This window comes from Thermobia domestica, chromosome 10 (genome assembly GCF_964235325.1).
Source record: "Thermobia domestica chromosome 10, izTheDome1.hap1.1, whole genome shotgun sequence".
Lineage (NCBI taxonomy): Eukaryota > Metazoa > Arthropoda > Insecta > Zygentoma > Lepismatidae > Thermobia > Thermobia domestica.
Genome location: NC_137463.1, coordinates 104,030,601 through 104,056,799, shown reverse-complemented (window position 1 = coordinate 104,056,799; position 26,199 = coordinate 104,030,601). Strand labels below are relative to the sequence as shown.

Here is a 26,199-nt window from a genome sequence, read left to right as displayed (position 1 = left end):
CTTCCATATTTGAAACACGCTTGGGTGGTCTAGTGATGATATCAATGGAACACGAATTGGCTGAAACATTGGACTACGCGAATGTGAAAAGGAATTTGCTCATATCAAAGCAAGAAAAGTTTTTTCAATTAAAGTATGTAAAATTTGTGTATTTCTATTGTGTTTTAGTACGCTATAAGGCTTAGGCTAATCACTTCTTTTGCCGTAATATCTGATTCACTATATTATCTTCATGCTCCACATTATTGGAAACGTCTTTTGATATAAACTAAGCATAAAAATTAAAATTCTTAGTCGGACTAAAGCATATATAGTTTGAAATTTTCTGTATGTCCTGCTGTATATCACGTACTACAGCGAAATCGATCATACTGAATATTGTGTCATGTATGGAGTCATTTAAATATTACGTAAGCATTCGAGAGAGGTAGTTCAATTTTTTGTTTACTTTTTTTCTTTTCATACATGTTTTTAAATATGGCATCTTACTTTTACTTAATACCTGAACGTCCTCTGTCAAAATAAGGTTTGCGGATTAAAGAGGCGGCATTTGAAAGTACCGCCCAGGGCGGCAAAACTGCTAGCGCCGGCCCTGATTTTAATGAATAATAATTGTTAATTAATTCCACAAGTTTACATACCGAATACTAATAAGAATACTCTTGAATTCGTATCCACATTGTGAACATGGGCGTAAGCTTATATCATATCTCTTTTGGATACATTTCATACACTAACTTAATAATAAATAGCACAGACAAAAAATACATGCAGATAAGACTTAATATATGTGCTATGGAAATCTGCTTTGGTCATCTGCACAGCAAAAGAACCGGTCAAAATTCGACTGAGTCACAAGGAGTTCGTGTTGTCATCGGTTTTCACAAGTGAGGCCGTGGGTCCCATAATAATCAGCATGTTTTCGTCTGCCTAGCTTGTCTACGAGTAGTAGATTCAGTGCGGAAAAATCAGATAGAAAATTAACCGTAGTGAATATCTATCTGCTATTGTAGCCATTAACTTAAACAAAACAACTATGTATTTGTATCATTTCAGTTTCTTGGACTGTATCTAGGTTTAGAGACTCATTTTCCTGCTTTTACTTTTTTGTCTGTGCAAATTACGATTCCTTCATCACACGCCACTCGACGGTTAGATCCAAAATTTCCGCACAGCTGATGTTGATCGGATAGTAATTCTGAGTCAGTAGGCTGACAAGAAGTCAGAGGCGCTGCTACACCCATCATGTGACCCGTCACGTGAGATTTCAAGTTTTTCGCCGTGTTGATTATCTGTATATATTTATTGTCTGCAGAAAGTAGAGTAGAATGCCATTTCATACACTCTACGCTTTCTGTGAAAATCACGAAACGGGAAGAAAATTGAACAAAAGAAACTTTACTGCCCTTGATTATACTAGTTGATGTAAATCATTTCGAAACTTCAGTGTGAAGAATAGAGAAAAAGCTTACCAAAACGTTTAAAATCAATGAAAGTAACTTGCTGAACTACGCTTTATTGTTATGAATAGAGCTAGGAATGTTGCGCCTTATTTATATACTGTATTTGCTATTAAAATGCCCAAACTAGCTTATCTTGTAAAGAAAACATTAAATAATTACTCCTAACTGTGCTTCGGTTGCATTTTCTTGCACTTTGTTTTAATACAAGCACGTTTTCGCACCTTTTCTCAATGTCATCGCCTATATCACCTTTTTGCACTTTTTAGAACTTTTCTTCAGTTCCTTTTCTGCATTTTGTTCCTATAATAACTAAAGAAGAAACACTAAGCGTGTGCTGCATCACATTACTTTCGTTTCTGTGCAGTCCCATTAGGCGAAAAGTATTGAACAGAAGGTAAAGGAAGATGGCTATATATCAAACTAACCAATCATGGCTATAGCCAATCGGTGTTGTTGAATACTTTTGTACATACAAATATTTGCTCAGTACGCGGATGGGTTGATTAGTTAGTTGATTTGGACTTACGCTTACATGAGACGTAAATCTACAGCTTAACATTAACCACATGAGCTCCCACCGGGAATCAAACCCTGATCCCAGTACCGATGGCGTGTACGCTAACCACATAGTCACAAGCTTTACTTAGTGACCGAAGACGCAGCCTCACTGAAAAAGGAATTAAAGAATAGAAATGTTAAATGTTATCTGTTTTGACAGTTTTCTGGACTTGCGACTATAATAATATTTTGTTTTGGGACTTGTTTTAGGCATACTTTTTAATATATCAGTAAATTTTGAGTCCTTATATTTGACGTAATTAACTAAAAAAAAAAAAAAAAAATCCTACCTCTAGTTATGATGAACAGGAAACATTAATCTAAATATTCAAATAAAATGGAACTGCAGAACCAGCAGTAGTACATATTTCTAATATTGATGAAATTAAGCAATTAGAAGTTGAAAATTCACATTTTTATCCTTTAATTCAATATGTTTTGAGTCCTGATTTATAAATTCTTTTATTGATAATTGAACATACTACAAATATTGGAAGAAATTGGAAACTAGCTATCATCTCATTTGACGTTGGAAACAAGTGTCAATGTGAATGAAATATCACATATGAGTTTTCGCTGACTCCTACGACCTTCCTAAAATCACATTTTACAACTCTCTCTTTCAAAAAAAAAAATAAATAAATAAATAAATAAATAAATAAATAAATAAAATAAATAAATAAAATAAAATAAAATAAAATAAAATAAAATAAAATAAAATAAAATAAAATAAAATAAAATAAAAAATAAAAATTAAAAAAAAAACTAAAAATAAAAAAAAAAAATAAAATTAAGAAATCGTGTTTTCTAAATGTCAGACCGCTAACTATAGAAAGCGAGCTGTTATGTTAGAAATGTTATCACAATTCATTCTAAAATCAGAACACATACGTAAATACAATGATATTGTTACTGTGTACGGTAATGAATATTCATTATGCTTGTAGTTTAACATTCCTTTTCAGCATTGAGGCAATGTGAGATGTGGGTATGACGTTTGTTAAGCTTCGAATCACATGGATTCCCATCGGGACTCAAATGCGTATTTTTCGTAACAAAGGCAAGTACGCTAATTATTTAGCCATGAGGCTGCTCGCGCTTCAATAAAGACTTGGAAAAAAAAAGTTACCACTTTATTTGATACAATCTACCTAAGGGGTAAAAGCACAGAATATTTTAAAAATCAACAATCATGAAGTTTCTTAAATAATGATGAAATATATAAGATCAAAAAACAAATTTAGTTGGGTTTGCGTTTACAAACTTAAGTTTCATCAATAAAATCTACTTATTTTCAGACTCAATTCTAAATAGAGATTACCATAATCTCTCACTTCTCTATTTTAGAATATTATTTGATTTTTTATAAGAAATTATTGTTTAATTCTACTTCCCTGAATGAAATACCAAACAATATCTTATAATAAAATCTTACTAAAAACTTAACCAACTTCAAAAAAGCTCTAAAAAGCAGAAAATAATTCATTATTATCATCTTAAAAAGTTGGAAGTCGGTACCAAATCACACATTAATGTCTAATATGAACAATAGTTTCAATGGTAATTTTGTGTACCATTAACTTGTTTGGCTTGGTACCGACTTCAATTTTTTACGCTAATAAAAAATGAATCATTTTCTACTTTTTAGAGCCAGTTTTTGAAATCAGTTAATATCTGTTTTAGAATAGGGTTTCATTTTCTGTTTTTTTTTTTTAATTTTTTAAGTCTGTTATTTTCTTTTAGCTTTATTTAATTTTTCCACTTTTTCGTTAGCCCAGTACTTTAAACTAATCCACTCGTTTTTACCCGAGTGTACGATGCATTTTTAACCACATTTATTTGTTCATAACATTTCTCATTTTGTGTGAGGAACGCAGAAGCTAAAACATTCTAAAATCATTATTATTTTTTAAAAATTTTCGCAATGTACTTTTTATTTAAGAGATCAGCCAAGTGTTTTTTCAGACGTTCGTCGCCAGCGAAATGTTGATAAGACATAAAGAGTGCATATGAACAATAACATTTTATAAATCTCACAGCGTAACTGGACAGAAAGTCAAAAGAACGATAACACATTCAGAATTGCCAATTTATTATTATTTTCGAAGTGTTTATTATTATTATTATTATTATTATTATTATTATTATTATTATTATTATTATTATTATTATTATTATTATTATTATTATTATTATTATTATTACTTTATGTATCGTTAACGTAAAACATTTATCAACTCCTCATACTTTCTATTGCAGCCAGTTGGAAATACTTATAGGAGACTATAAACCGCGAGAAATCTGTTGGATTTTTCTCAAGGCTATTTACTACCAACATCAGGAATTTCCAATTTTACTAATAACTCCCCAACCCAACGCTGAGAAACTTTGTATTTCTTAGGAAGTGTATCAGTGTACTTCATCAATACAACAACTTGTTATGTCATTCTTCGTGTAGACCTATTGAATATAGCGCAGTCGTGTTCAACGTATATATTTTATATGATAATATAGTGAAAACGCGCTAAAACGATGGTTAATGCTTTTCAATTACGGAGGAAGTAGAATCGTTTTCTGCGTTATTCGCCGACTATAAAATCGCTGTCAAGCTGTTAAGACAATTGTGGGTCCAGCCAGTTATCTTCAAGCCGTTTGGAGGATTAGTAGAATCATCATGGCAAGGAATGAAATTGATCGCACTATTGGATAACACTGGTATACAAATTTTGATCAAAGTCGTGCTTATGTTTGTTTTTCGTCGGTTTCTTAATGATTTGCACCCACTGAACACGAGTATGGCAGTTATATTCCCGTAATGTCAAAATTTGTGATTATATAAGCATATCAGATTTTATTAAAACAGTAACATATTATACAATTGTATCTTATGAGAACATTGAACTACAAGCATAACAAACTTTGTAGTCGTGTTTCTGTTGATTTTTCATTGGTTTCTTAATGATTTGCACCCGCTGAACACGAGTACGGCAATTATTTTCCCGTAATGTCAAAATTTGTAATGATATAAGCATATCAGATTTTACTCAAACAGTAATATATTATACAATTGTGTCTTATAGGAACATTGAACTACAAACATAATACACACATTTTGGACATCAACTTTCTGGATAACAAAAAGCTACATAACAATACATGAATACTAAAATATATGAATATTACATTTCTTATAAAAATATATACAAAAATACTTGAGATTGGAGGAAAGTGTTCATCAGGTACTGGAATTCCATAGTCAAAAGTGAAGATTGGTGGTTCTTTTTCTTTTGTGGGAAACGTTCACTTCGTCACGGACTAACCTCAAGCATAATCACCCATTATTGCACAGTCCCACCTTCCTTGGTATCTGCTTTCTATTACCTGAATGTCCTTATGGAAATGTTCCCCGTGCTCTTCGCTAACATCTCCTTAATTCTCCCTAAAGAAATCCAGGTGTGAATGAAGCATATGTAATTTTAAAGACATTCTACATCCCAATGCTCGATATTGATCAATGAATGTCTTAACTTGGTGATCAAACGCTTCACTTCGGTTATGCACAAGAAATCTCGTCACCAATTTATAAAAGGCTTCCCAAGCGTTTCTTTCCAACTCCGTCAATTTTTGTTTAAGTGTAGTACTATTAAGCATGACATAAATCTGAGGCCCTGTGAAAATATGAGGCCCTCGTACCAGCCAGAACTTTTGCCTCTGATAAAGGTGGAAACATTTGTTTGATACATTGTAGGGCAGGTGAATTGTGATCCAGAGCTTTCAGAAATTGTTTTGCCAATTCCAGCTTAGTATGTAATGTTGGCATGAGAATCTTCTCCTTGGGCACTAATGCTTCATTTATCACATTATGTGTTCCTGGAATAAGCTCCATTCTTTCAGGACACACGGTTTTATCATAATGCTGGTTAGTTACCAGGCTGTCCCACAGACATAGAAAGCAGGAATATTTAGTATAACCACTTTGCAACCCAAGAAGAAAACCAACAATTTTGAAATCTCCACACACGTCCCATTAATGTTCCTCATATTTAGTTTTCTCCAACATCAGCTTCACATTTGAATAACTCTATTTAATCAATTTACAATTCTGCTATGAATCTTTAGAATTTATATTCTCTATTTTCTACTCCAAACAATTATCTTTAATAACAAATGCGATAAAACCTAGCGAGTATCGAAATAAAAGCACGCAAATCAGTATAGGAGAAAAATAAAACATGCTTATATCATTGAAAATATTGACACTACATAAATATAAGTGCCAGATTCGTGTTCAGGGGGCCAAAATACATAAAAATTCATCAAGAAATAATCATAAGCAAAATTTTGTATACCAGTGTAATCACTAATTCCCCTACGCCAGTGTCCCCCTAAATTATACTTCCTCCCATCTGTGAAGTAAATATCATTGGATTTAAGTGATTCGAAGTGTGAGTACCAACGAAAGGGCATAATAATAGGGATAAAATGTTAAGTGTTTTCATCATCATAATCTTAATATTGCACTTAATGCGTGCAAGTGTTCGTGTTATATTTTCATATATAGTTTTCTGGATATATCCAATAAATATTCAGTATCCGGGTAACGTATCCAAATTTGTTGACATTTCATGCACCTCCTACATTGTTGCATGTACAACATTCACCAGTTCGGAGAAAAGAGAATCTTAAAATCTCAATATTTAAGATTTACATCTACAGGTTTTTTCTTATATATATTACGAGTATTAAAAATGTCCAATATTCCGACCAATCAGGATATTCTTTGATTATTTTTTCTTTTTAATATACTAGGTTTCCGAACAGAGATTACCTCGATCGAGGTATGTAATAATTATTCCTCTTCTAGGCCAAATGGCAGTTTCAAGGTTACCAGGAGTTACTGAGCTCAATGCTTATTAAATACTCTTTTCCAAGGACTGGGAAATAGTAAACGATTATAGTAGGTACCTAAACTAAAGATAGGAAAACGCATCTTTGATGTGGGAGACCCGGCAAGGGCTCTATGGTTCAGATCCCACGTTAAGATGTAGGTCCATGCCTTATATAGACTTTGTACTGAAAGGAACGCTAAACTCTATTTCAACCAGAGACAGCACACTAGCTTCCTATAAAATTGGTCGGCCTACGAAACATGTATGAAAAAATATTTTAGAAAGGAATTAATCTATCCGTTACGGAATTATGCATGAACATACACACAATTATGGTATTAATACTGTCAGGCATTGATGAGTTTCCTGATGAAATTTACCTGGATCCTCCATGGAAATATAGTTTCAAACAAAAGGAGAATTATTAAAATCAGTGAGCTCATGTCAGAGTTATGCATGAGCATACACACAGTGAAGTCAATTAACTACGGTATTAACACTGAGTCAGTTGAGGTGTTTCATATTCTAGCTCCGTAGACTATCATCAAATCTTGACCAAATTACAAGAGACAACCGGTAAGTATAATCTTAAATAAATAAATAAAAATCAGTGCACTTATGTCGAAGTTAGCGTGAACACACACACACAACACAGGTCGAATTGAGATTTTTTTCCTGTTTTGGAGTCAGTTATAATTAATTATCAGAATTATTGAAATGTCTTTTATAGGTAAGAACCTCCCTCGGGAATAGCTCTTAAGTTAGTGAAAAGTGCATCGATATATGACTAACGGTATTCGAGATGAGATGAGGTTGCATCGCTTTTTTCTTAAGTCGGTTAAAAGTGGTTAATTCAGTTACTACTCATCAGGAAGACTATCTAAATATGTAATTCTCGTACACAACTAAAGGATGTAACTTTCCTTTAAGATTCTTATATTTTATTTTTAACACTTATGAGAAAATTTAATTGAATTCTCAGGTAAAATAATCTAATAGTTAAGTGCCAGCAACGTGCCGAAATTTATTATTATATTTTAAAACATGACGATACATGATGTTTGTAAGACAAATTCCTTATTTTTTATTCATTTATTTTAACATTTTCTTACCTTAACACCTGAAGTCGTTCTAGTTTCTGGATTCCTTCTAACAGAGATTGACAATCTTTCTCAGTGAAGTGGAACAAATCCCAAGAAAAGTCTACACCAACGCTTTTGACACCAAAGATTAAATGCAATTCCTTTAAAAAAAAATGATTAGGATTATTACAAATATTAATTGGTTGATTGATTAAAATAACAGTTTAATTTCCTCTTCAGCATGGACACTACATAAGACTAAGCCTATTGTTTAAAGTGAAATCCAAACCATGACTCGGGTTTATATTCGAGACAAGGGCCTACACTGGGGACCATAGTCAAAATTACACGCGCATTAGCCACTTAGCTGCAAAAGGACATATGCATAATGATACGTTGAAATGTTATTAATACAACCAATGTCCTTATGATTTATTTCTAGATAATGTTGTTATCGAATACACACCATACGCTATTAAAGTTCAGGGAATATTCTCTAAAAAGTTAGTCTCTAATTAATGGTAATGTCAAGAAAAACTCGTCGCAACGCTATTATTATAATATCACATTTGATTTTAAGACCAAGTAGCTTAAATGATTACTTTCAAAATTTTATTTGTTTAAGTTCAAAACTCTTCATTAAGCTCACTTTCCATTTTTGAATATTAGTGAATAGCTTACACAATGAAAATATCAAAAATGTAGAAAATCGAGATCTCTCGTGTTGTGTATAAATCTGAGTGCCCAACAATTACAAGCTCGTATGACATCATAAACTACGCACTCAAATTTTTGGTCTAGATGAAAAGATTTGTTAGCCGTTATTGGTTTATTTAATAACATTTTGTAGATTCACAGTATGTCGGAAAAATAACGGAACTTTTTAAATTAAACAAAACGAATTAGGTATTTTTCAACTGTAGATCTTTTTATTCAAACTACATCCCTTCCTGTGGACAATTACAAAAACCCTCAGAATTCACGTAACAATAATTGGACGAAAGAAAGTTACTCTTAATATGTATTTGAGTTTAAGCATCCGAATCAGTAAAGAACCAAAGTAAAATATGAACGTGTAGATATACTACCATTTTGCAAACTGCAAAAAATTTGCCTGTCTCTATAAGGTGATTAGTGAGGTATACACCAGTAGTAAGCATGTGATGAATAGCATCAGGCTCTTCAAAAGAGATGAGCAAGGAGATTAATAAGCAGTGCTTTGACGGTCTAACTTGGACCAGATTAGAGTACAATATCAACGTAACAGAATGATACGACCAGCACTCCAAGTGGGACAGAAAGAACACGCAACAAGATTAGAGTACGAAGATAAGAGCATTCTGGATTACAAATATGCGGTGCCAGATTCAGAAATGCATTACAAACAAAAGTGAGATGAATGAAACTAAAATACAGGTTAAGTCTAGAAGGCAAATGTGTTATCGATAGAAGAATATACACTAAGTTTCCTCAACAGAAAACGGAAAACCTGCGAACACGACGATGTAAATGCAATTGAAGTTATCAAATGATGTCACGTAGATAATGAGGAGCCATAACGGACCAAAATACAGATCATCAACGCATAGCAGATTGGTGACAGAAGCCTTAATCTGGGACGGAACACTGTTGACGGCAACTGCAAACAGTGCGATACTACGAATACTGACTTAGAAACACCGTTCTCTTGCAAGAACCTGAGATACTGGAATCCCCACGCATCCCAAAATAAAGGTCTTGAAGACATTTCTCGATTTACTGAGCCATACGTACACTTTCCATTTTTTAATATTAGTGAATAGCTTACACAATGAAAATATCAAAAATGTAGAAAATCGAGATCTCTCGTGTTGTGTATAAATCTGAGTGCCCAACAATTACAAGCTCGTATGACATCATAAACTACGCACTCAAATTTTTGGTCTAGATGAAAAGATTTGTTAGCCGTTATTGGTTTATTTAATAACATTTTGTAGATTCACAGTATGTCGGAAAAATAACGGAACTTTTTAAATTAAACAAAACGAATTAGGTATTTTTCAACTGTAGATCTTTTTATTCAAACTACATCCCTTCCGTATCAATACACCGCTGGGCACGTTTAACCAACGCTAGCATAGAGTTCTTAATGTCCTTTGTCGAAATCGCTTCAATGACCCTCGTCACGGCAGACTGGACGTGTCTAACATTGTCATAAAATGTTCCTTTCATGGCCAATTTTAATTTTGGGAATATGAAATAGTCACACGGCGATAAACCAGGTGAATATGGAGGATGCGGAAACAGATTTTTTTTTAGTCAAAAAGTCAGGAACTGCGACGGTTCTGTAACATGGTGCATTATCGTGCAATAAAGACCAACAGCCTAGTGCTCGATACTCGGGCATTTACGCGAATGATTCGCTTCCACAAACGTCATCCATCCCTCTGACAGTCGAATTCGCATCGTGGTCCATTTTTTATATTCTCCATTGCCTTTATGTTACTAAAATTGAAAAAACTGGGGGCGAGCTTAGTGAAATATCTTGAGGTCTCTTTTCCGGTACTAAAGCTATGAGAAGTGGACATATAGTTTAATACTAAGACATGCCGCATGAAAGGGAGGAATATCTATCTATGACTAGTATTAAAAAGTCAATGAGCTGAGGTTTTATTATTATTATTATTATTTTGGAACAACAATTTGGATGTTGGATGCAAGAGGGTACAATCATTAATTACAAACTATTTGTAAGTTCCTCTATATCCACAAAGCAATTCATAATTACGAATGATAGGTCGCAAGCTCTTTTAAAATTTACAAAGGCTGTATATGAAAACTGAAAAAAATCAGTTTTTGAACTCATAGCCTTGAAACTGAGCACAGAATATATAAATGCGGATAGAACAAAGAATCCCAATACAGGTGCATAAAAATAATAACGTAAGGTATTAACAATGGTTACCTTAAGTATCATAAATACACAAATTATTAAAATACACAAATTCTTTCGATAGTCCAAGGTAGGAAAGAAGAAAACAGCGGAAATTAAAAAAAGTAATAAATTTACAATCGGTTTGACAATTTCCAGTTTTCTAAATTGTGTATATTTCTTCTCTGACAGTTGAGAATTCGAGTCTCCCACATAGCATAGGTGTTTATAATAATTGCACTAATAATGTTATATTTATAATTGTTTCCCCAAGATCTCTTTCATCCTATAGAACACAGCTCTGGGATGTAATATCAAACAAGTATCCTTCTCTCTGCTCTGATGATAGTTCACCAAGAATATGAGACTCTAGATAAAAGGTTCTGTACAGTCCTAGACCAAAAGAAGTCAATAGGCGTATGCCATTTGAAAAGTTTTGAGTATTGACACTCTATTGTGGGAAAAGAATGGACCTCATGAGCAATACGATAAAAATGAATGTTGATCAAGAACATGTGGATCTAGACAACTCTAAAATACTAGACTATAGGTTCTTACAATGGCAGTACCGGTTGCGGATTAAGAGGCAATTAGCGAGCGTTAATGCGGTCTAGGAATAGGTGGTTGCTTATAGAAGAAATTGAAAAGAAATTTTTCGAATTTTATGTAGTTTCGGAAGAAGTAATACAGCCAACGTATCAAGAAATTAACGGATACAACATATAAAGAAATTAATTTTTTGTGTCCTACTGTAGCAATAGGGAAATTCCTAGGAATGACCTTACAGAGCTCGTAGATTTATAAATACTAAGTTTTATTTCTATTGGTTTCTATAAAATTATTTACGGTAGAAAAATCAGAGTTTTGTAGAAAAATCAGAGAGAACTTTATTGAAACTATGAAAACCTGATATCACTGGTTTGCAGTGATTTGCTCCCTACACGAGTACGATGATATCGCAAACAAATCAATACATGCACATTGATCCGAGTTGGATTTCTGATCCATAAATAGTAGTGATCTAGGAGTAAGTCTCATTAATTTTTGTGTGCGTATGCTATTTGGGACCTTCTGAGTATCGACACTATTATGGGAGAAAGAGAGACTTCATGAGCATACAAAACCAGAAAGTTGACGCAAACAAAATTAAATAAAAATCCTAATATTCTAAGCAAAGCTTTATGGATGCGCATTATGTGATATATTTTAACAGAATTCTAATAAATATACCTACTTGCAGATTTGGTAACCTCATGAGAAGAGGATCAAAGTTTAAATGATCAGCTGGTCGATCAATCTGCATGCCTTCCTCAGCTTCGTCATCATCAGTTTCTTCTGCTGCGACTTTCAATTCAGAGACCTTTAACTTCCTTACATATGGCAACGATAATTCAGCTAATGATAACAACTCATGATCATCAGAACTTCCTGGAACGAATTGTTCTATTGTTTCTTGAAGATTACGTTCCAAGAACTGGCGTTTCCATGAACCTCCGTAATATCTTACATAAGGTGTCTAGGGAAAGAAGAAGAAAAAAAGAACGAGACAATATAAGAATTAGCTTCTGTGAGGAATTCTGAAATTTGTAGACGTATATGGTGCGATTTGCCATTCGTACTTGTACCAACTTCCAAGACACAAATGTAACCTGACAGTTCTATCTGCATAGCCCTGCAACAGTTAGTTAGTTTTTATCTGTCTAACCCTTCTCCTCAACCAAGAAAGATGTCCAACGTTTTTGTTGCTATTCTACTGGTTTTGTTTCAACGCAATGAGAACCAACATTCAAAATCTCGCCTTGTATTTCTAACTTCCATTTGTGTTTAAGTCATTATTCTCACAATATTTTGATCCGCTCTGGAATCATCCTCAAGCGCAGACGTGATGCTAGAAAGAATCTATTTTTTTATTGCGTTATTATATCACTTCAAAATCCATAAATAGAAAACTCGGGACCAAGTGTTCCGCGGTACTCATCTGGAAATTCAATTCACCATTCCTGAGTTTTTGTGTAGACAAGCTGTTGCCTTAACTTCTGCAGTGTCCATCGTGTTGTTTAAAGCTGTTTACGGGATACAAAATAATGGAATGAATGCCACTTGTCCTTTGTGCATTCAGAGCGCTAAAATGTAAATTGCGTAACTTTTATACCTGAAATCACCTTTGTACAATATTCACACTTGATCACTTACTCCGCTATTTTTTAAATTAAACAGTCTTCCTGTTGAATTTTAACACTCACATTGATGTTTCTTTTTTTTAATTTTAATTTAATAGTCGCACTAATCATAATTCCTTTTCAATTTTCTTCCTGAAATTGTATTTCCAAACTATAGCTTCCGTACTGGTTATGGAGCTCAATGTTGCCACATTAATGTTGATATTTGTTTATTATCTGAAAAAATATCGTGTTCATTACCTGTTCAAAAATTCTATGTACACTTGAAAATATGATGATAATACTCAGATAAAATTTTTACAAGGGATGAATCACGAAGCAAAATAACACAAATAAATAACAAAGAAACATATTAATTAAAGGTTCAGAAAAGGTATCTCTAAAGGAAAACGAAAGTACCGGTACTAATGAAATACTTAACATTCACTAGCAGGGTAAAAGAGTCTGAGACTGGAATAACACACCACAACCAACGAAACTTATCAGGGATAGGAGGTTATGAAATAGGAAGCGAACTGAATAGGAAAAGTTTGGAACAGGTTTTACAGATGGTTAGATGAGGCTTACAAAACTTCAAACAGGAGAAAGAACGTATAAGTTCTGGTACAACCATAGGAGAAGAACACCTGGAAGTATCCTTCCGACCTTAACAAAAACAAGCAAATCGAATAACATCACGGAATAAATAGAGAAACGCAAAGAAAAACTAAAACGACGCTATGATTGAGAACAAAAGCTCCACGTAAGGAAATATTAACAGCACGCCGTTGTCTTCACCTTTCCTTGGAAGGATTGAAAGGGAAAGAGAAGGAAACAGCGAATTTGAAAGAAAAGCAGGCAATAGGCACAAATGAACTATAACAACATAAAATTAAAATAATGGAAATTGCCACCCAAATAGAACACAGTACCCGTATAGAAAACAAGTTAAAAAATTACTAACATTTTCAACAAAGGCTACAAAGTTAGTCTATTAATGTCCAAATTGTTGATATCTAAGTTCATTTCATTCAGTAAGAAAGCACCGAATTTTATAGGAGACTCTGAAGATCGGGAAAAATTTCTACATAGTTAACACTTCATATCAGGCTACAAATCTCAAAAAATCAAACATAGACGCAAACCAAGGTCAATGAAACTGGTAATAGAATTTAAAGAGTGGCTTTCTATATATAACTGTTGGTGCATTAAATTCGATAACGGCAATGCGTTTCTGCTATAGACAAAGATGAATATACGGAAAGTTTTTTTTTCTTTTTTTTTCAAAATTAATACAGATTCAAGATTTCAAAATTAATACAAGGTAAAAAATCATCTAAATAACGTAATCAAAAAAAGTAAATATGATATTAAAAGAATCATTGATCATCGACACTCCCACATCCAAAATGTAAAAAATAGATGCTCTGACTCTGCCCCATATTTTTGGGTTACCAAAAATTCACAACCATTATGGTCAATAATTTCAGGCTGTAATTTTCCCACATACAGGATTGCCAAATGGGTAACGAGATATATTTCAGATAGTATATCAGACTTTAAATATTCTAAGAACGGATTAGAAATACTTCCTTACATATAATCGATGGTAGACGCAAACAAATTAAAAATAGCTTCAATAGATGAAATAGACATATACAATTCGATAGAAATAGGCGTATCATGCATCCAATCAGGGGCGTACTCACGCGGCGGTACCGGGTACGGAATCTTCCTTCTCCAAACTTCATAACTCGATATACATTTGTACACATTCATAACAAAATTATACTTATTTAGCAGAGAAATAAATAATACGACATAAAGATTTTACTTCATACATCTGTACTATCTCTTTTCTTATAAAAACCATCTAGTTTTAACCATTTTCTCTGAGAATATCAGTGGCAGTACTTAACAAATATGGTACTTATTATCTTTTCAGGTGCAGAATAATATCGGTCCAATACTATATGGACTTGGTGTCTTCTAGTATTGGACTCCTCCTACCAAATTTTGGACCTCTCCCAACAAAAATTTCTGGGTGCGCGCCTGCACCCAACGCAAATTTAGAGAGAACAATGTTTCTGATCTGGTAATTTATGAGGTCACTAAAATATTAGAATGTTGTTTGGATAATGATTACACTTATTTTGAGGATAACATATATAAACAAAACGAAGGCGTAGTCCACCTTCTTCCTTCTTGGTAAGCATAGTAATGGATCACTTTGAATCTCAAATTATATATTTACGATACTTTTAAGTATTTTCGTTATTTCAAGAACTGTTCAATAATCTATACAGAAGATAGCACACTATCAGAGTTAATTTCAGAAATTCACAACATGCACGAAAAAATAAAATTCACAATTGAAAAAGAATCAAAAAAAGGACTCAATTTCCTAGACTCCATATACAATGTCTGAACAACAAATTCTACACAGCTGTTTATAGGAAGAAAATATAATCAGAATCTCTTGTACACAAAGAATCGGCACACACTAATCCCATTAAAGTGAATGTCTGGAAGAATTTGTTTTTACGAGCTTTTGATATTCCACAAATGAAACGGATTTAGAAAATCATTTACAGCAAATATTGCACTTAGAAAGAGAAAAAGATACTATAATTACACACTCAATAAATGGAGAAAAGTGGCTTTGGAACAACATAAAGATCGTAAAACAAGAGTAAAAGGGTCTCCTTACCTCTACCTAAAAGGGTCTAACCCTCCTCCTTACCTACAAGGGTCTAACCGGGTCTCCTTACCTCTTTGGCCGGGAATTTCTAAAATAACGAGGGGGAAATAGGCAATACTTTTGGTATTAGATTTTCAGTCAAATCTGGGACCAGTTTTCAAAATTTATTTTCTGCTTACAAAAATTATTACACAGATCTGTCTTCCGTAGGGATTTACGCAGCCTTGTGCACTTGAAAGAAACCTACATAGGAATGATCAAAAGGAATATCAAGACGAGGATTAGGGAGCACATAAGGGATGCGAGAAGTGGAGAGCCCCATATCAAAATTGTCCAGACATTTTCAAACAACAGACCATGAAATAGACCATGTCAAAGTCTTACTGTCTTTGTAAGTCAACAACATTGACAAATATGTTTTTGAATCTTTCTTCATTAGAACAAGAAGACTTGAATTGAACTTGGATAGCAGGAACCTTGATCATCGTTGGAACAACGTAATAAATTCGTTAACTACAACTGAATATAAGTACTTTTCATTTTATTATAATAATTTTGTCAAGCGTAAATAATGAACACAGAAGTTTTGAACAGCTAATGAACACGATTTTTTTTTATTTATTTATTTATTTATTTATTTTTTTTTTTTTTTTTGCATAGGAAATAAATATCAACATTGGTGTGGTAACATTCATCTTCATCAACCAACAGTGCGAATGTTAACATTCAACAAGAAGACTGTTTAATTACAGGAACAAAGGGGTAAGTAATCAAGTGTGAATATTATACGAAGATAGTTTCAAGCATGGAAGTTACTCAATTGACATTTTCAGCGCTTTAAGTGCACAGAGAGTAAATGACATTTAATTATTGTTTTGCAAGCCTGTAAGCAAGTTTAAGCAACAACAGCGGTGGACACTAAGAAGCTACAAAAATTAAGGCAACAGTTTGTTTGCACAAAAATTCAGGACTGGTGAATAGACTTTACAGAACTGTAGCTCGTATTTTTCTATATACAGGTTTTGAAATTACATAATAATTTAAAAAAATCGATTCCGGTTAACATCACATCTACGCTTGACGATGATTCCAGAGAGGATTAAAAGATTATCAAAACAATGACTTAAACTTGAATGGAAAATAGGGGTACAGAGTGAGATTTTGAGTTTTAAAATATGTACCCAAGAGCATAGTTTAGAAACAAGAGTACAAACTTTTTTTTCTTTATGAAGTTCATGGTGCCCGTAGCGTCGAAGGATCTTTCCATGGCACCTAAACATAGAGCATAAGCCTAAGATCAATTGAAATTGCAACATAAAAGGTACCGCGGTGCACAAATTGAAAAATATTGTATAAAGATATCTGTTAAATTAAAAGTCGAAGTGTTGAGATTCTATATATATATATATATATATATATATATATATATATATATATTTAAATAATAACGTTAATGGGGACACAAAGAATCGGTGGTACAGCTCTTGCCTCTGGTGAGAAGGGTTCTTGGTTCGATGCCAGGCCATGTGAGTTTGTGAGGAATATCATTATGTTTTTGGATTTTCTTGGGATCTTGCAGTTTCCTCTCACATTATCATTCTATCAATTCTTTAATAAATGCCCATTTTTATTAATCATCTGTCTCCTTTAGCTTAAAGGGCCGTAATCATGGGTCTTAAAACTAGATTTTTTTTTTTTCAATAACGTTGCTAGGTAAAACAATAACACACAACATTCAACTCCACTTTCCCTTAAGACAGACATTTTAATTATGATCTATAATTCATTTCAAAAGACAAATTAATAAATTGTCTTTTGAAATAAATTGTAGATGATAATTCACAAAACATCTGTCTTTAGAGAACATAGAGATGAATGTTGAAACTATATATAATTTCTAATAAATGATATAAGTAAATTTATATTTAAATCATTCATATAACAAGACACTGCTCTGCTATATCAGCTAAATCTATAATCAAGATCTACCTAATTTTTATGAAGTATCTGTTCTCACTCACTTTAATAAGACGGTTACAATACCTCACCACCATTGCAATTACATGTACTGTATTCGGCTAATAATACTTGGTCCCACTGTTCTATGGTTACTCTGATGGGATCAGTGTCGACAAGCCAATATTACAGACAGTACTATATAAGTGAAATAACATCATAAATAAGGTACTTTGGTGCATGGAATCCCGGGTTCGGTTCCCGATGGTTTTAAAATTAGCCTCCTGAAATTTGAACACATTACAGTGGTTCGGATTTTGCCTTGAACCATAGGTCTACGTCTCCTTATATAACCTCAGTACTGAAAAGATACGTTAAGTACCAACCAACCAACCATTATGATAAATAAGGAAAACGAAAATAAATCTTAAAAAATAAAATGAGTATGTAAATACACACCTAATATGACTAACATGTAAGATATGTTGATCTGGAGAAAATTCACGGTGATCCAGGAATTATAGAAAGAAGGACTATCTATTTCATAGACAATCTTTATCGAACGTTGAACTTTTCAAGACATCAGGCCACACACACACACACACCAGAAGATAAAACTCCACCACTACCAGCGCTATTCTGTACACCTAGCATTACAAATATTAAAAGAAGTATTTACTTTATTTCTTTAGTGTCCTGTTATTTCTTAGTGATAGTAACTGATCAATTTTCGGTTAATGATGATATTATCATCTCCAGAGCATATAGTTAAGAAAGGGTCCTTCTTTGATTTGTCTCGTTTTTCTCCTTTTCTCACTTACCTGATTTTGAGAAACTGAACTGAAAAAAAAAAAAAAAAACTTGCACACCAAGTTTAATCTTTCCTTTCTTTTTATCAAATGCATAGCTGTCAGGTTTTTATGTTCGTATGTTGCTGCACCGAAATGTCTAACATACTGACTGCCTGTAATATAATTTTGTTAATGAACAATCTGTAATTGTTTTAATAAACGTTTATTGACGCGTTTGCAGCTATTTTTTATTATAATTTTTCGCAGTATTTTTACCACAAAACCTTGATAACCGAGTAAATATCTGAATTATACAACATATTGAGAGCTCTTCATAGTTATATGACATTGTTTAACATAGGCTATCAAAATAATAATATATATATGGTTATCAAAATAATAGAAACACTTGACAAAAATTTCATCTTATTACATTAATATGGTGTTGGACCATCTTTCGCTTTCAGAACAGTTGTAATGGAACATGGAATGGAGTCACAGAGGTCATGAATGGTAGCAAGTGGAATATTACACCATTCCGCGTGCAGTGCATCACTCAGTTCCATGAGAGAGGATGGAGGTGCCGGATTCGTGTCCCCAAAATGAACCACAGATCTATGATTGTGTTCAGGTTAGGGGATTGGGCAAGCCATGGGAGATGTTCTACTTCATCCCAAACCACGCATGAACAGCTCCATCTATGTAAATGAGCGCATCATCATCATAAAGTACGGCGTAATTGCTCGTAAACAAAATCTGAACCATACGATGCATATGGTCGCTTAAAATAGTTACATAATCACGCGCAGTAATGATACCAGTAAGCGTCAGCACAGGATCCACTGAAAACCAATATATTGGGACTCACAGCATCACAGAACTGCCGCCATAATTCTTAGTTGGTAGGAGACGCTGCGCATCATACGCTTCTTTGGGCGTCCGTCACATACAAACACGGCATATGGTTTGAAATAAGGTCAACGATGACTCATTCGACCATATCACTATTTTGCATTTATCAGCGGTCCATGTTGCATGTTCGCGGTACTACTGGCGTCGTGATACAGCGTTATAGTCTCTTACCTGCGATTTCGCCTCTGCAACTCGGCTCCGTATGTCTGTCATGTAACTAGCGGCTGACTCTGATTGTCGATACAGGCTGTAGGAAGAGCTGTTTGAGTTCTTCCGTCACTGATACTGCAGTTGCATGACGTTGCTGAGTGACAATCCGCTTTAATACTCAATGGAACCTGTCACTGAGGATTTTCTTCCGACTACTGTTCCTTTTCGTAGATGTAATTTTGCACTGAGTTTTGTAGACCGTCATCACCTTGGACACTGTCCCTTGCGATGTACTCAGCACACCTGCCACTTTTGTCACGCTCGCACCACATAAACGAACAGCAACAATTGGCCCTCTTTAGAAATTAGAAAGATCACCCATCTTACACTATCACCGTCTGCTCAGTTCACTGCACACTGTCGTTCTATTGCTTTTCATTTAGTACGGAGTTTGCCGTAACACATCACCACCAACAGTCGACGCTGTGGTTGCCACTTGACCATTATCAACCCAGATATCTGAGGGTTGGCAACTCCAAGTGTTTCTATTCATTTTTTATTAAATATAATGGAAATATTTTTTGCTAAAATGGCCGACGCACATGGGAATTTAATGATTTTAAATTACTGAAAAATGTAAATAACTTACACCTTTCAATGGCTCATCCCATCTGTCTTTGCAACGACGTTCCCAATAAACACCTTCATCAATTAATGGCACAACAAGACTCAGGGGTAGACTAGTTGATAAAGTTTCCAAAAGCAAATTTCTGTTTTCTTCGATTAATTCGTTTAGAATGGGTTTCTCTACAAAAAATACAATCAGTTATAAACAATTTCCTTCTATCAGAAAATTTACACAAAATATATTTTCTTTTAAAATGCTCAACTGAAAATCAAATAATTATAAGTCTTTCAAAACAAAGCTGGATATTAACAAGACTATAAATGTTGAGTTATTTAGTAAAATCACCTGAGCGCCAAATGACATTTGATTGCGACCAAACGATAAGCCTGAATTTTTTAAATACTGATGCATCGTAAGTTCCACTAGGCGCTCAGATGAGCTTACTAAATAACGAAGATATGTCTACCGTTATCTATCTCTAGTTACAAATGTTGAAACTGATCAAATTTGACGAAATATAGTAAGCACAGCACAATGTAAATGACATGAGTACTTGTTTGTTTTTAATGAGTGACACAAAGGTTTCCGTAGATTAACCAGATTAACAACATATATCCTAGATATTTTCTCATCTCCCGTTCTCAGATTACATAATTTCGAAAAATGCTACTGCTCTGTTGTTAGGCAGGCCAGGCTTTACGTGATTAAGTATCAAAATCGAGAAACAATTAAAGAAAAAAAAAAAAAAACAATATTAATGTCACAATATTAAATGAAAATCCATTTAAGTTATGGCTAAATCACACGTAAAGTTAGTAACGTCTGCAATAAGTTACGCTATAGAAGCTGACATTTCTAAATTCTGGACAAATCAATATTAAAAAATATGAAAGCTGCTGTCATTTTTAAGGACTTTTTTATTTAAAAAAATATATATATATATATATATATATATATATATATATATATATATTTCTTTATTTATTTTGAAGTACATACTCATTACAGTATACTAAACTTAAAATAATATGCTCTTGTAGTTTGAAAGCATTACAAGTTATCTAACTCCTTGCTAAAAGTTGCTAACGGGGAATCTGAAATTTGATTCTAGTTTCTGTTAACTCAAGTTTTTGAACACTTCTCATAATTTTAACAAATATGAAATATGTAGGAAATATATTCTGAGCTAAGCTAACTGTAAAGTCTATATTGTCTGGTTTAAATCAATATATGAAAGAAACAGTTTATTCTGTTTGCGTAGACAGCAATAAAACACTGATCAACATTGATCTTCATATGCATTTTATAAGAAGTTAGTGTCCTTTTGTGTACCTAAACTATTGGAGCAACGAGAAAGTTTTTAAGAACTAGAATACTCACAGAACTTTGTAAGAAATCTCTCAAGAACTTCTTACACAAAATAAATAGTACTTTAAAATAGTATGTACTTCAAAATAAATAGGTTATTGCTTAGCTGAGATCCCTTAATTTCAGGTCAGTGTCAGTAGTTTTCATTAAGGAAACTGTTCTCAATAGAAGCCTTAAAATTTCTTTTGCCGATGGAAGTGAGCTTTCCGCAGGAGCACGCACCTATAAATGCAGATGCCTCAAGAGAAGTCGTTTAACTTCTGATGAAGATGATCGATATACAAATATAAGTAACAAACTATTAAACTCTAGAATACTTTTTAGTATCATTATACCTTAGAATACATTTTATGTCATTATACTCGTATTCTAGAATACATTTTTAAAGTCATCTTTTCATTGGAGAATTATTGAAGGATTTATTCTATAGTAACACTGAAATGCAAGTTGTAACATACAAAATATTGAAAAACACAAACAATGAATTATTTTAAAGCGTTTTCAGTTGAAGTAACTAAATAATTTTGGGCAGCTTTTCGACCAAAATATCCCACTGCGCATCGATTCCTGATACAATTCTTCACAAAGGAAGTGAAGAGAACTCTAGAAACCCACAAGCAGATGTGCACTGTATATACTGTTTATACATATTCACATGTTTTGGACCATGAGCCAAAAAGAAAAATGAAGACCATGATTTTGCAAGACCGTCGTGTTAAAGTTAGTGTTACTGTATAGACACCGACTATCTAACTTTCGACAGAAAGGAATTTTTAGTTTTGTACAGTACGAATATAGCAATCAATATATTATTTTTAAAGGAATAGAAGTCAATAATCAAATCTATAAACAAATAATACTATAGGTAATGCCATTTATCTTTTCGAAACACTTGTTAAAATTTTTACCTTCAAAATGCTGAACTAGAAATCTAATCGCCAATTCCAAGAGAGTTGGTGGAAAATTCTTATCCCATTCTGTGTCTTCAGCTTGTAGTACACGTTCCTGCTCTGACAGAAGGCTAAGGGTAGCATCATCCGGCCTGTAAACTTCGAAAGTTTGTTTCGATATTGTATGTGGAATCCTCATGGTGATTTTACATGTTTAACTAAAAAGGAAATAGTATCAACACTCAATGAAGGACATACAATATTCATGTAACTTCCATTGCAAATTACAAATGCAAATAATTAATATGAATGTATGCCAAGAGTAACAATGTAAAGTCCTGTGAAAATTTTAGTCATTACGACACACACAGCTATTCTTTAAAAAAAAACTTGGAGTTATTAAATATCTGTAGTTTGGTTTAATAATACTTAATATCTCACCATGCTAGAAAGCAGTGCAAACTGTTTTCTGTACCATACGGGAGTGTATTGCTTTCTAAATTGTGCGTTATTAAATATATTCAAAATGAATCTGCTTCGTTAATAATTACATATGATCAGAAAATAGAGATAGCGCATTTTACATTCTGCTTAGGACGGTAGTATATTCCTTACATTGGATGATTTAAACAATTATCGAACTAATATTATCAATAAAACATTACAGTAGGCTCGAAACTAGCTTACGTATCTTTACGGTCGCAACCGATTATCTATATGAGCATTATTTGTCAAGTGTCATAGTAAATATACAATTTTGATTATTAGTATTACTATTACATTTGAATAAAAAGTTCACGATATTAGTATAGAAACACGTTGGTCTACTTTAGCATAAGTGAAATAGATTTGAAAAGGGTAAGAAAAAATAGAACATTTGAAATAGATTCCAGAGAACACGTTATGCTCCCAAAATATCGATGTTGAATTACATTCTCTACACAGAAGCACTAAGAAGGTTAATAATTTCTACACGGTAGTATGTATTCCTTATAATATATTCTTCACGTTCTATAAGTAATAATGATCATTAAACCGCTAAGAGTACATATAATCGAAAATTTTAACGATATTTCAAACGACCATTTCCTTTGTTTTCAAGCCAGAAACAGATGTCGAGGTGTCTTCATTATTTTTAAACTACATTCACTATGTACCTGCTATTTCTATATATAAAAGGACTATTTTGGTAAGATGGTATATTACTGAAATGTGCCATGCCAAAAGAATACTACTCCAAGAATATTAAGGTAGTATGAGAAGAACCAGTATCCCACTGTGCTCCTGTCCTATATGACATGTGAAACTCCCGTACGAGTTTAGAAAACAAAGAAAAAAATTAACGCAATTTCAGTATTAAACGATAATAGAGAATTGAAACTGTAAAGACGTTATGTTGTGCCTAATTTTTTACGCAAGAGTCTTCCAGGTAGAAGAAGAGGGCGGTTAAATATTTGACATGGATTAAAGTTATTTTAGAAGTAGTTTCATTATAAGACCGGCACGACAACCTCCAATAACAGAACTGATTTGAAGTTTCTTGTGCAAAAACAAAAGGACATAGAATTATAACATGTAGGATCCACCAAAAGAGTATTATAAACAAAAGCTCATGAATTGTAGCAGAGATTCATGAGAGTTTTAATGATGAAAAAGTAGTAACTTTTGTAAAAAATTAGAAGTAAGTAGGATCACAAGTAATTTTTTTTATATACGTAACATACCTGGACTTATTTTTAATAAATGTGACGTAATTCTGTAATTCGTATAATGTCTACAATTGCCATGTTTGCCCAGAGGTTATCAATTCTGGTTATTTTTCTTTTTGGAGACACACAAAGAACTTCATGCGTTATTACCTCCTCATTCAAGGATCCTTCATAACTCTTTCGTGCTTCTTAAAAAAAATATAAAAAAAAAATATTGGGATTTGCTCATTCAGTAGTATCTTTCACCCATCTCAGTGAAGTAACGGCTGTAGAAAACGAACGTTTCACGGAAGTAATGACAACATTAACTATTTTTCAGAAAAGAATTGTTCAATGGTAGCTTTGAAAAGGTATGTTATGTGGTCCACATAACATAGGTCTTCTGATAAAATCTCAATCCATGAAAAAAATAAATTGTTTCAGTTCCCATTTCTTCTAGAATTTTCCTTGTTCTTGTTCCTACTTCCAGCTTAGTATTGGTCAACTCTTGATATGAGCTTGGAAATTTCCTTTGAATAATTTCTTCAACAGACTTTGAACTACAGAGACTGATCAGTTTCCATTCAAAAAACTTGAAGATAGCGACACCTGTCAAACTGGGTTTCACACAGCAAATACTGTTATAGTGGGCAAAATACCACAAAAAGACAGCTTTTGAGAAGTGTGAGTCATTGTTCTTTCTCATGTAAACGTCAGCATAGGAGAACAGTTAACAAGCTACTGTACAAAGATTATCTATAGGAGCTCACGTAACCAACGAAATCGAATCCAAAAAGGGCGTCAGTGATATTCACAAGACATGTACTAAAGAAGATTCGGAATATGGTGACCTGTGAGAATCCATTACCACAGCGTGTTATAGCCAAAAGATTATATATGGCCCAATAAACAGTGAATCATGCAATCCATTACAATTTGAGGCAGCAAAATATCCGGAAGGTCAGCGTGTATGTGTCAACACCACGCTGTATCGCGAAAGAGCAAAATTTTACGACTGCTATCTAGTTGGTAACCGTTGGAAATTTGTTGGGACAACGGATAAAGCATGGATCTACCTAAGTGACTGTGGTAAAGTTTGGGCCATCAGCTGCAGAGGTGTTCATGTGTAACGTACCGGTTTACCGGTAGCGATTACATTATATTAATACCGGTATGCATATATTTAAACTCGTTACATGTTTGATGGCTCCCGTATTGTGCATTTGTGCCATTTTATTTTATTATTGTTATGTTCGTGTGTTTGTGTTAATTACATAGGTTAGTTGTTGTTAGGTCGGTTGTTTGGCACACCTTGGCAAACCTTTGCTTTCTCTGATATTTCGTAATTATATAGATTTAGGCTATTATTCTATATCTGAGCACACGTTTGACTTGTAAAACCTATATTGTTAGGCGGAATATAATTATGTATAAATAAATTAACCGGTGTCACAATGTGCATGGTGCTGACGAAGAACTACATTACGGTAATACAAATATAATTACGATAATAATAATGAAACATTACCAGTATATTTCAAAATCATATTAAATTGTTGAATAGAAGAAGGGGGATTTGTATTACACACTTTATTAATTTGAAAATGGTATTATTATTACTCACCAAGATTTTCAATCCAAAATTCTTGTATTTTTATAAGTAAGCATCAATAGAGCATTAGGCCTAATAATAATGACAATTCAGTGAAGCTTTAGTGAAGTTTTCTGCTGGGTACTACCAAACTCAACTGATTAATAATATTAGAAGTATTAGGATTATATTTATAAACAGTAAAATCACTAAATTGGGATAAAACAAACATAATTCTAATGATAGTTGTTGATATACTGATTTTTCTAAATTAATGCAATTAACAATAGTGTGAATTAATAATTATACATAAAATAGGATATGCACGAGTAGTTAGGTATAGAAGAAGAAGAAGAAGAAAGTAAAAGACCAGAAAAAAAGGGGGTGAGAGAACTCGATGTCAAAAATTTAGTATATTCTGAAATTATTGGATTTGTGCCATTAACCTATATACAAAAAGTG

The 26,199-nt window shown here is 33.2% G+C and overlaps 1 protein-coding gene across 3 annotated transcripts in view; it reads right to left on the bottom strand.

The window, feature by feature from the left end:
• LOC145662617 (uncharacterized) overlaps positions 1-26,199 on the bottom strand; it is a 132,621-nt gene that overhangs the window by 94,170 nt on the left and 12,252 nt on the right. For all 3 annotated transcript variants that reach the window (XM_081728352.1, XM_081728353.1, XM_081728351.1), the window contains 4 exons: positions 22,477-22,676; positions 20,222-20,379; positions 12,138-12,419; positions 8,023-8,153 (listed from right to left, as the gene is read on the bottom strand). In XM_081728352.1, coding sequence (XP_081584478.1) covers positions 8,023-8,153; positions 12,138-12,419; positions 20,222-20,379; positions 22,477-22,657 — 752 coding nt within the window. In that variant the 5' untranslated portion in view covers positions 22,658-22,676. The remainder of the gene's footprint in view (positions 1-8,022; positions 8,154-12,137; positions 12,420-20,221; positions 20,380-22,476; positions 22,677-26,199) is intronic.